This window comes from Sorghum bicolor, chromosome 1 (genome assembly GCF_000003195.3).
Source record: "Sorghum bicolor cultivar BTx623 chromosome 1, Sorghum_bicolor_NCBIv3, whole genome shotgun sequence".
Lineage (NCBI taxonomy): Eukaryota > Viridiplantae > Streptophyta > Magnoliopsida > Poales > Poaceae > Sorghum > Sorghum bicolor.
Genome location: NC_012870.2, coordinates 77,318,369 through 77,330,166, shown reverse-complemented (window position 1 = coordinate 77,330,166; position 11,798 = coordinate 77,318,369). Strand labels below are relative to the sequence as shown.

The 11,798-nt window shown below is 47.1% G+C and overlaps 2 protein-coding genes across 3 annotated transcripts; one reads left to right on the top strand and one right to left on the bottom strand.

Annotated features, from left to right (window-relative positions):
- On the bottom strand, positions 3,051 to 5,282 carry LOC8080564 (aquaporin TIP1-1). The gene is made up of 2 exons (XM_002465814.2): positions 4,962 to 5,282; positions 3,051 to 3,956 (listed from the first exon to the last, which is right to left on the bottom strand). The coding sequence occupies exons 1-2, from the start codon at positions 5,092 to 5,094 to the stop codon at positions 3,337 to 3,339; spliced, it is 753 nt and encodes a 250-aa protein (XP_002465859.1). The 5' UTR covers positions 5,095 to 5,282; the 3' UTR covers positions 3,051 to 3,336.
- On the top strand, positions 10,667 to 11,762 carry LOC8080563 (cyclin-dependent kinases regulatory subunit 1). 2 transcript variants are annotated; one of them, XM_002468465.2, is made up of 4 exons: positions 10,667 to 10,820; positions 10,969 to 11,049; positions 11,150 to 11,210; positions 11,322 to 11,762. In XM_002468465.2, the coding sequence occupies exons 2-4, from the start codon at positions 10,997 to 10,999 to the stop codon at positions 11,469 to 11,471; spliced, it is 264 nt and encodes an 87-aa protein (XP_002468510.1). In that variant the 5' UTR covers positions 10,667 to 10,820; positions 10,969 to 10,996; the 3' UTR covers positions 11,472 to 11,762. The 2 variants fall into 2 exon arrangements, with proteins under 2 accessions (XP_002468510.1, XP_021313674.1); XM_021457999.1 differs by having other exon boundaries at positions 10,682 to 10,820; positions 10,974 to 11,049.

Sequence of the window (11,798 nt, the reverse complement as noted above, 5' to 3'; positions counted from 1 at the left end):
TTAATTTGGAAAAGTGGCTTGTCCGACATGGGAATTCAACATGTAGTCCTCCTGTAATAAGTTGTTGACAGTAATCGATGTATACATGCATTTGGGCGCTATGATCGATCTGACCCCTATGTTTTCAGACCAATTCAGGGCTTGTTTCGACCAGAGGAATGAGATTTTTCCCTTTTTATGAAAAATACTTGTACTTGTTCTATAGTATGCAATAGAGAAAATAAAATATCCACTTCATGCTCTTGTAAAATTTCCCTACGCGTGAATCAAGAGATGGACATGTCTTTATTTTCACAAGAACAGAGGAATAAACATGTATTGTACTTAATTATCATATTCCTGTGTTCTAAAAACACCTATATTCCTTTAAGACTCCTATGTTTTTCAATTCTCTGATTTCTACCTAGGGCTTTGTTTACTTCCAAATTTTTTTTGTAAAATATGAATAGTAGCACTTTCGTTTGTATTTGACAAATATTATCCAATTATGGACTAACTAGGCTCAAAAGATTCGTCTCGTCAATTCCGACTAAACTGTGCAATTAATTTTTATTTTCATCTATATTTAGAACTCCGTGCATACGTCTAAAGATTCGATGTAACAAAGAATCTGAAAATTTTTGCAAAATTTTTAGGCAACTAAACAAGGCCCTACACTCGTTTACTATTCTAATGTTGTCTTCGTCTACTCCGTTTTGCAATCTCCATCCGCTCCAAACGTACCCGCCCATAAAAATGGAGGGAAATACTACAGGGAACAAAGCTGCCGGCCTATAAACAGGCATATCCATGTGAATTCACCTGTTAGATATACGGATCATGATCGTCTCCCGTTCTCTTCAGACGGCACACTATAAATACCTTCTTACCTTGATAAACAAACAGATCGGGAAACGTATCGACATCCATTGCAAGTCGCTGCCTGAGCCTGACTGGTCCAACGTTTCGCCAGGCGTTGCACGTCCTCATCGCTCCGTCAATGTAGACAGGGCGGCGGCACTTTGGTGTTTCCAGTGACAAATCGATCCAAGGCGGCGGCGGCGGCACTCACGGGCGTTGCATACTTCCATAAGCGGCGGGGGTTGGTTCGGCCGGGCCGTCATGCCCATGCCCATGCGCGAGGCTGCGGTAGCCAGTAGCGTGTAGCGAGACCGATTCCTTCTCTTTCGCAGCGAAACGGCAACAGGATCGACGGGCCGGCTGACCGCGAAAGGCCCGGCCGGCTCTCCAGAGCAAATCAGCCAGCGCCGTCCAGTCCACACGGGAGCGACCCCGTGGCCGAGGCCGGAGCCACTCGTTTCCTGCACTGCTCTCCTGGCGCTGGCAGGCTGCTGCCAGGACGTCACGCCAAATCAGCGCCAGAGTCTCCTCGTCGGCGTACTGTACTTGCGTGATGCGTGGTCGCGCATCCTAATCAACCCTCATTTGCCAACAATCACATCATAATTGTCTACGGAAAAGGCACAGTTAAGTCAGGAAGAGTCCAGAACTTGAGCAAAAGGGATGTACCCAACACGCCAACCGATCGATCTGAGCGCGTTTCAATCGAGTGGTAAGGTAGCCCAGGAAAGGACGGTTTCCAAACAATGCTAGGCTATGCAGACAGCGACGCGCCTGGTGTGGTATCCCAAAGGGTGTTGGCTTTGTTCCATCCATCAGTGGTTAGGACTCGAATAATTCGGTGACAAGCTAGAAAGGATCATTCTGCTCGACAATATTCCAAACAAAGTTCAGGCTGGCTTGTTGATTTCGGGTGTCCCAAATCCGAATTGTATGTGGACGCACAAAGACAAGAAAACAAGACAGAATTACTAGCTGTTTTTATCTACTCCCCCTCGCGAAAGATCTCTATTTGTATCTAGTATACTCATCACTGGTCCTTAACTATTACAGTATCTGGACATCAGCAGTTAAGAGTAGAATGTTTCATGTCAATTTTGTCCAGCTACCACAAGGGCACGAACAGGGTTGACTTGAATTTCTATCCACATGGAATTTCTATCCATGTGCCACGGCAGTCTCTCGGCGTCAGTTTCTTTTTCAGGGAATAAACGCTGGTTAGGAGATTCGGGATTACCGGATTATAATTAAGGATAGAAGAAGATAAGAGAAGGTGTCCGGTAGCCGATCGCCGACACCTTCTCTTATCTTTAAGGGTATCTGCTCTTGTCTGTCTCAGAGTTTAGTGGTGGGCCTGCCGGCCAAGCTGGCAGAAGAGTCCGGACTCCGGACGCATCGCATTCGCATCACGCATCACGCATCCCCATTCCCCGGCGCCGCGCGCGCACAGCGCCAGTGCCTTGTAGGAGCCCGCCCGAAAGGCATATTCCGCGCGAGAGGGGACCCGAGTGCTGCGTCAAATCCTGCGTCGTCATTCCCTTCCTTTTTGATGGAGTTGTTGCTTGGCTCGCTGCTGACTGTGAATGACGAGTTGACGATCACCAACACTGAACACACCGTATGTTACTGGATACACTAGGGAGTGCACGCTACTGCTACGTGTAGCTAGCATGGACATGGCTCTTGGTCGGGATTGATCGGGTCATAGCAATGCCATTGCCTTTGTCAAGTTCAAGTTGCCAACCACACCGTCCTTGTAGCTACTGCTCGGAGTAGATGCCATTGCCATCCATGGAGATGGAGGACCATCGGTGCCCACAACGCATTGATACCTACTGGCACCACCGTACCACTCGCCATCGATCGGTCGTCATTTCAATTTTCATGAGCACGGGTACACGGGTACTACGAGCGACCACCAGGTCCGGAGGACTGCGCACACTCCGCATCGCGATGCATGCAACACGAGCCGACAGCTACAGGTCAGCCTTATCGCTATGCCACACCATTCCGACGTGGCGCGCGTACCACCCCGCTTGTCCGCACATGGCGCTGCATTATTGGCGCTGCACTGCACGCCCGCCGCGCGGCGACGATCGAGTAGACGACGGACGACGATCCCCGTCGAAATCATCGCGATCCAGCAGTACAAGCATCCCGGATTTTCATCACATGGTCAGGTACTCCACGATCATAAAGAGAGCTACTGCTACTACGTGGAACTCGGTGAATACTCAGGCAAATGCACAAATTTTACAGAAGCAAACGGGTCCGGAATTCACGGTTACAGACTTGTCCAAGAAAGCAAACGATGCGACGATCGAGCGGCGGCCGGCGCAGCAGCAGCAGTAGCAGCTTGAGATGTTCGACGATGCATGCACATGCACGAGAGAAACTAAACGGCGAGGGGGAGATCCAGAGATCGAGAGAATTGATGATCTGCTAGCTGCGCACGGAACGGAACCCAAGCTTGGTGGGGGGTCGCCGGCGGCCGGCTTAGTAGTCGGTGGTGGGGAGCTGCTCGTGGGTTTGGGAGATGAAGAGCAGCTCGTAGATGACGCCAGCGAGGCCGCCGCCGATGAGTGGGCCGACCCAGTACACCCACTGGTATCCCCACTCCCAGCTGACGAGGGCAGGGCCGAAGGACACGGCGGGGTTCATGGACGCGCCGGTGAAGGCGCCGCCGACCAGGATGTTGGCGCCGACGATGAAGCCGATGGCGATGGGGGCGATGGTGCCCAGGCTGCCCTTCTTGGGGTCAACGGCGGTGGCGTACACCGTGTACACCAGCCCGAAGGTCATCACGATCTCCATCACCACCGCCTCCCACACGGAGACGCCGGTCAGGCCGAAGGTGCCCGTGGCCAGCCCGCCCGTGGAGAAGCGGAGCAGGAAGCACGCCACCGTGGAGCCCAGCAGCTGCGCCACCCAGTACAGGAGGCCGCGGAACAGGGTGATGTTGCCGCCCACGAACGCGCCGAAGGTCACGGCAGGGTTCACGTGACCGCCGGAGATGTTGGCGCCCACGGACACCGCCACGAACAGCGCGAAGGCGTGCGCCACAGCCGCCGCGATCAGGCCCGAGGGGGTCGTCGCGCCGCCGCTCGTCAGCTTGCCTGCGCGAGGAGGCCGGAGCACCAGCAAGGAATCAGTAAAACTGACACAGTCAAATCTCATCAGGTAGCTGTTTCGTCATGTTCAGGATTTTTTTTTTCTGCCTTCTGCTGTGATTTTACTGCTACTGTTGAGTCTTTAACTACTCAACACTCGACAGTATCTGAAGATGTTTACTGCTGAGGCTTCAACAAGTATACTCCGTATCTACTAGTCCTAGCTAGTAGCATTATCATGTTGATAAAACAGATTTGTTCAATACCGCGCTAGCTAATTAAAAGGAGATTCATCCAGGTATAAAGATGAGGTTTCAGCAGGTTTTTATCAGTTAACTGGAGCAGTTTGAACTAGTGTTAAGCACTGTCTGTAATATTCTCCTTTAATTTTCCTCATATCATTAAGAAAAAACTACTGCATGTTTCTTTTCCAGGATACAAGAGGCGTTCGTGTCAGTGGAGGTGGGGCATTTTGCTAGTTCTGGGGAGGAGCAGCACATGGGAACTATCCTTGGGTGGGTCTTGACATCACAAACAAAACCCGAACAGAAGGTACTACAGATGCTGCCAAGGATTCCTATCTTCTGCAGCTCTAAAATCATGTGAGGCCTAAATCTGTCATTTGCATCAGTACTTTCACATAAAACACTTCGCTTTCATCACTTTTGACTTTCTAAAAAAGACATTTCTCTGAGCTTCTAGTTAACATTGGCTTTGTATTAAAAAAAAAATCTACTGAAAGCCTGATAGCTAGTACTTATGACGAAAATGACTTTTCATTTTTCCTTTCATTTCAGTGACGAACTCAAAAGAGCCGACCATGACTTTGTGCTAGAGCATGACAGATAAGCTGAACTTAAATAGATACAGTACTACTCTCTACTCTGTACTCATGTTCTGTAGCTGCTCGTTTAATGTCAGTGGAAAGCCAATGAAAAATACAAACTACTGAAGGCCATACGAGAGCTGCCGATCGAGCTTGTGTTGCAAGAGTAGGAGTGGAGGACTCACTGAAGGCCATGCCGGAACCCTGGCCGGCGAAGACGAAGATGAGGGTGGAGATGAACTCAGCCAACGCCGCCTTGAGGGCGCCCGGGTGGTACACCTCATGGTGGGTCCCCACGGCGATCCTGCTGATCGGCATTTTCACGGCCCTCTAACCACGACTGTGTGCTTGGAGCTGGAGTGTGGAGCTAAGCTAAGCTCAATCTTAGGGGTGTGAGATGCGGTGGTGAGGAAGAGATGCCATGGAGGTGGTATATATACAGCCGAGCAGAGCAGGCATGGGGCTCTGGGACTGGGGCCGGGCACCGGCAGCGGCCGGTCTCTCCGCGCCTATCGGGTTGGAACGCGAGGGCTATATTTCTTTAGCGGCGAAAATGAGCTGTTTGAGTGTGACACTGTCGTGAGTCGTGACATCTGCAGCCGGAGTTGGCGGATTTGCCGCACTCCAACTTGCTTTTCCTTGGTGAAGTTTCTAGAGAGGTCAAGTGAATATTGTGTTTCTTTAAAATTATTGTATTAGCCTTACACAGACTAGAAATTTAAGCGACACAAACATTATAAGTTGGTGTTTATATGTACCACCAATATAAAATAATCTTTTGTAGTGTATTTTTTAATCTAATTTTGGATGGAGGGAAGAAGTCATAAGCTACATGCAAGTTTGTAGGAGATTATGTTTTCAAAATAGCATATGTCGGTAAATAGATGTAAATTTAGGGATTACTTTATATTGATTTATTGTAACGAGTCTAGTAATTCTTCTAGGAAAAAAATATATCATCTAGCTAATTCTATTAATCATTCAATCGTCATTATAGACCGTATTGAATAGATGGCTAGATCTTTTAAATAATTTTTTTTATGAATTACTCCCTCCATACTTATAAAGAAAGTCATTTAAGACAACGACACAATATTTAAAGTCTAATTTTGACTTCTTATTTTTATAAAAAAAAATTTATCAAAAAGTGGTATATGTATATTTTTATAAAAATATTTTTAAGACAAATCTATTCACGTGGTTTTCACATTTTCAAACTAAAAAACTTAAAAATTATTTATGATTTTTATTTCCAATGTTTGGATTAAATCTTGTCTAAAACGACTTTATATGTAATTTATTTATCCCTTTTTAAATGTGTCTTGGGACGGTAATGTGGAAACTCCATTAATAAACTCCAAGTGATAACAAAAAAAAATATTACATGTAACAATATGTTTCTCTGTAGTATGGGAGATCAACGAGGGAATGGTACAGATCGGAATGAATGGCTACGATATACGATAATATAAAGAATCATCGATCATCACTAGAAAATGTATAAGAAAAACTCGGTACAGCTTCTTGTGTAGGTGCCACTATTATTTTTTAAGCCACGCACAAGGCGAGTCATCAGAACCAGAGCAATTAAATAAAATACTGGGCTATCCGAGTCCGAGTCAGTTTCCAGACGAAAATTTCGGCCATGTCTCTCCATTGTCCTGTGTTTTCGTCTTGCATGAAAAATGCTAAAATCTTGTTATTTTTCCCTGGAGAGTCATGGTCGGTAACAACGTTGTCAATACGAGTGTTTTAACCACCTCGTAATAAGCTCGGCGGGATGCTGGGGGATTCTTGCAAGATTCCAGCGCTGCTTGGAGACAGCGACGTGGAGCGGGTCGCTTGCGGCGCCAGCTCAGGCAAAGCGCCGGCCGGGGAGCTGTCCGCGAGCCACGCGTGCAGGGTGGCGGGGACTCGTGGCTCGTGTGGATTAGGAGGCGCCGGCGACGTGACCCCTCGCCGCTAATTGGGCCGCCGGGATTAGCTGACGGGGCCCCGCGCTTCCCGCCTGTGCGTGAGCGTGGCTGGACGCTGGAGTCGTCGTCGTCGATCGCTGCTGGCCCTGGGTCCCGGTTACTATCACAACATGTGCTCCACGCTGCTGCAGATCTCTACAGCCAGTGAGGGCAGGCAGTGGTTCATGGCCTTGTTTACTTTTAATTTTTTTTACAAAATAGAAATTAGTAGTATTTTTGTTTATATTTGACAAATATTATACAATCATAGACTAATTAAGATAAAAAAATTCGTCTCGTAAATTACAGATAAATTATATAATTAGTTATTTATTTTATATATATTTAGTACTATATGCATTTGCCGCAAGATTCGATGTGATGAAAACGTAAAAAATTTTACAAAATATTTTGAAAGCTAAACAAGACCCATATCTGTTTTCCGGACACGGCTTGAATTTGTCCAGAAAACAAACCATCACTATATATGATGAAGCTGTGTCACTCACGGCAGTCTTAGGCCCTGTTTAGATGGTGGAGGAAAAATTTTTGGGTGTCACATCGGATGTGTCGGAAGGATGTCGGAAAGAGTTTTTAGAAACTAATAAAAAACAAATTACATAGCTCGTCAGAAAACTGCAAGACAAATCTATAAAGTATAATTAATCTATCATTAGCATATGTGAGTTACAGTAGCACTTAAGGCTAATCATAGAGTAATTAGGCTTAAAAAATTCGTCTCGCAATTTTCAACCAAACTGTGTAATTAGTTTATTTTTTTTATCTATATTTAATGTTCCATGCATTTGTCCAAATATTCAATGGCATGGATGAAAATTTTTTGGAGGAGTAACTAAACAGGGCCTTAGAACCATTTCAAGAGCTTAATTACAGCTATTGTTTCGGCAATTGTTACTCCTACTCCTAGTAGTTACCTGTAAGGACGTTTCTTTGTAGCAGCTGTCCTGTTCACTCTCGTTAGCTGTCTCACTCAAAAACCATCTTTTGAGATTGAAACAAACCCACAGGAGGGTCCAACGCCGAGATATCTGATGGCCTATAGATCAATCAATCCATCTCCTTGGAACAAGAAACGCATTTGACCCTCTTCGAGATTCTTCCGACGGATGGATAACAACATGCACGGCACCACCACCGCGCATCATCAATGAGGCCTTGTTTAGTTCGCAAAAATTTTCAAGATTTCTCGTCATATCGAATCTTTGGTCACATGTATGGAGCATTAAATAAAGATAAAAATAAAAACTAATTACACAGTTTATCTGAAATTTGTGAGATGAATCTTTTGAGTCTAGTTACTCTGTGATTGGACAATGTTTGTCAAATAAAAACGAAAGTGCTACAGTAGCAAAAAAAACCAAAATTTTACCAACTAAACAAGGCCTGACAGCCACACAAAAACCAGCCGTGGTGAGATGGTTCCTATCGACGGTTCCTCAAAGAACGGCGAGGTGAGATGGTTCGACGCGCCACTCCGGCACCGGCCGTGGACAAAAACCACCATCGCCTCCATGTTTTCCCGCTGCCCACCCGGACGGGGACGTGGACACGCCATCCGCCGACCAACTGCTCCTCTGCTGGATCGGCACGCCACGGGTGGCATGTGCTCATAATTGGCTGGAGCGCCTTGGCAAATTACCACCCCACCCTCGGGTTCTCGATGCCTCCGTGCTCCTCCCATGCCCCACTCTCATCAGTCATCACTGACCCGGTCTGCTGCTACTGCTAGGAGTACTTGTATATATGCGAGCTCCATGATTAGGAGAAGTGATTTGTTTTTTTGGGAGGATTAAGAGAACCTCTAATTACATTACGATTATCCCGACGAGTATACTAATCTGCGGGGGATAACCATATCCACAAGGTTTCTTTAATCTTATGGCTGCTCCACTATTCTTCGCCTTTTGTTCTTTTCCTCCCTCTGTTGCTGCCGTACGTTGCCTCTCGTCACATGCACCATCACGGTGCAGAGCCTTTCAGATCTGCGACGCACGCCCTACAAGTGTCACCACAAACTGCTAAACACATGAACTGACTGGAATGCAGGATGTTACTGTATGTACCTCATGCACGGCTTTCTACAATTAGAGCGGCCACATGTTAAAATAAGGCAATATTTTGTTGCTAACCGGCTGGTTAACATGGCCTGCTCTGTCTTTGCTTGTGGATCAGCGGACCAGGCAGTCTAGAGCCAAGAGATGCTTTTAAATCATCACCTGATCCAATCTCAAAGCCGATCGTGATAACATGTTTGAGCAGTAGCCATCCATCTCATCCAGTCGTCGCTTTGCCTTGCTGGAAGTGGAACCCCATTTCGTCTCTGCGAAAATAATCGATCTCGCTCTCAGCTCGATCTGGTAGGGAATGATAACCGTATTTAATAAATCGATTTTTTTTTTGCGTGGATCGAACTCCAAAACTTGCGAATTTCCACGGAACCATGCATGAGTCCATGAGCTGGCGATGTTGGTCAAATATTTTGGATGGGATTTGTGAGCTGGAGCACTTAATTAGTTTGTGGGGACATATATAACAAGTTCATGTGGCAATCTGTCCTCCAATCATCCAAATAAGAAATGTGGCAATTCGGGGTGGTAGGTTGCGGACCTGCAGCACCGAAATCTACCTGTAAACTATGCTAAGCATTAGTTTTTCTTCTGATAATGAAACTGCATTAGGTCCTTTGTTGCTATCAAGAAACTGTAAAGAATCATGCAAAAGAAACATGGACAGCCGCTTTTAGACCCCTTTTGGAGTTTAAAATAAGAGTCACATGAATTGGCACGCTACGCCGCCACTTCTTTACCCTTTGATTTTGATGGAAAATAAAAACGTCCGTGAAGCAGTGCTGGTGTGCTGCAAAGGAACAAAAAAAAAAGGAAAGGAATATCATCATTTGTCAGGTTGTTTACTTCACCTCACACTTGGCTGGACTGGCTTCGTCCCATGTTTTTCTTCCCTGTTTTTCTGATAGAGTCGCAGTCGTAGCAGCATTCGTTTCACTTGGCACTTTCTTTGAACCATGAAATGCAAAGTTTTTGCAACTTTTTTCTACCTTCTGATGAAGTTAACCACCCGATCGAGAAAAAATGTTTTATCTTTCGGTCTTTCCGAATCCGTTCCTTTCTTGAAGACGACGCTGTAGATGTGTACTGGATTCTCTCAGATCACGCACAGGAGCGACTATGAACGGGCTCGGCCCAACTGAGTGTTTGGGCCCTCGGACAGGCAAGTTAGACGCCACATCGAGCACTGGCAGGCTTCAGTCCACTCGGATTTGGGCCTGGATTCCGAACTGTTTTTGTTAAACAAATTTAAGGCCTTCCTAATCGAAGCTTCCTGAGGAAGATAGTGGTCAAAAACCTATATGGAAATGGGCCCACGGGCCATGACGCGGTGCATGTGACAGTTGGGTTGTTTCGTGTGGAAGATACACCGGATGAGTGATACGAGCAACAAAGAATTCCATTCCCTTTTCAAATCTCAGCTCAGGACTTATTACCAGTAGGCTTTTCATTTCGAATCGAAACAAATAAATATGAGACTCGTTTCATGTGAAATCGATACGGGCAGTGGGAAATGTTTCATGCTAAATAAATTGCTAGGTTGAAATCAATTTCTACATGGGAACAAAATGGAAGCAGTGAATAAAAAAAATGCTTCCATATTCGTGCTCGTCGGGTACTGTACTGGAGTATCCAACAACAACGGGCAAATCGGCTCTAGCAATATTTTATTTTACTCGCGCCAAGCCATGATTTCAAAATTTGAAACTCCCTCGCATCCATCCGCGCTCTCGATGCCCCTAATTTGAGCGCAAATCCAGCAGCACACGACATCCCCGCATCCATCGGCCGTGATCCCGCAACCGCAACGACTACTTCCCCTATCCGCCCGGGCCATCTCGCCCGTCCATCTCCGCACCGACGGTCGGGTCCCTCCGTTTCCTCTTAATTTAAATACGCTACCCATCCATTCCTACCCCGCAACCCCCACCGTCTCCTCCAAAACGCTCCCCTCGCTGCGACTCGTGTCGGCGCTCCTCTGCAAAACCGCACCCGCTCCAAGGTACGCGCGTCGCCTCCCCACCCCCCAATCCTTCGATTTCTCGTATTCTCCCCGAAATGTTCCTCTGAATCGTGGCTCTGATCTTTTTGCTGCCCGATTCGGTTGTTTTTGTGGGGATTCCGCTGAGATTTTGGGGATTTTTCTGTAGGGAAGTTGATCGAGAAGTGTTGGTGGACATGGGTCAGATCCAGTACTCCGAGAAGTACTTCGACGATACCTACGAGTACAGGTAGATGCGAAACCCTCGCTGTCATGATTTTCGCCTTTCCCCATCTCTTTCCTCTGCGGTGGTTGGCAAAACCCTAACCGGATCCCCTTTTTCCGCGCAGACACGTCGTCCTCCCGCCCGAGGTCGCCAAGCTCCTCCCCAAGAACCGCCTCCTCTCCGAGGTAAACGCCAGCAGTTTCACCTTCATTCCTGTAGATTGCGTTCTCTTCCTGTTGCTTTGGTTGTCTGATGTCTGGGTTTTGTGGGGATTTTTCCTCTGTTCTTTTGTACAGAACGAGTGGCGCGCGATCGGCGTGCAGCAGAGCCGCGGGTGGATGCACTACGCGATCCACCGTCCGGAGCCGCACATCATGCTGTTCCGCCGCCCGATCAACTACCAGCAGCAGCAGGAGGCGGCTGCCGCGCAGTTGCTCGCCAAGTGAGCCCCTGCTGGCAAGGGTGGCGACCAGAAATGTTTAAAACCCTAGTCCCCTTTTCATCTCTAAAAGGGGCGTCGCTATTCTGTTGATTAATTCCTGTGTCTGTTGGTTGGAAACTTGGGATCTGGCTGTTAGGGTGGTGTCTGCCTTGTGTTCGTGGAAATGCCTGTGAAGGAACTGCCATGTGTTAGGCTGTGTTATCATGACCATTTTCTTAATGTTATCTGTTACTATGTCATCAGGATGACACTCCTGTTGTGATGTGATCTGTGTGATGGTGTGATTCTGTGACCAGGATGACACTCCTGTTGCGATGTGATCTTTGTGGTG

Coding starts and splice junctions, on each gene's coding strand:
- LOC8080564 (XM_002465814.2), bottom strand. CDS start 5,094: ATGCCGATCAGCAGGATCGCCGTGGGGACCCACCATGAGGTGTACCAC. Junction 3,957..4,961: donor GGGTTCCGGCATGGCCTTCA/GTGAGTCCTCCA, acceptor CTCCTCGCGCAG/GCAAGCTGACGAGCGGCGGC.
- LOC8080563 (XM_002468465.2), top strand. CDS start 10,997: ATGGGTCAGATCCAGTACTCCGAGAAGTACTTCGACGATACCTACGAG. Junction 11,050..11,149: donor GACGATACCTACGAGTACAG/GTAGATGCGAAA, acceptor TTTTCCGCGCAG/ACACGTCGTCCTCCCGCCCG. Junction 11,211..11,321: donor AGAACCGCCTCCTCTCCGAG/GTAAACGCCAGC, acceptor TCTTTTGTACAG/AACGAGTGGCGCGCGATCGG.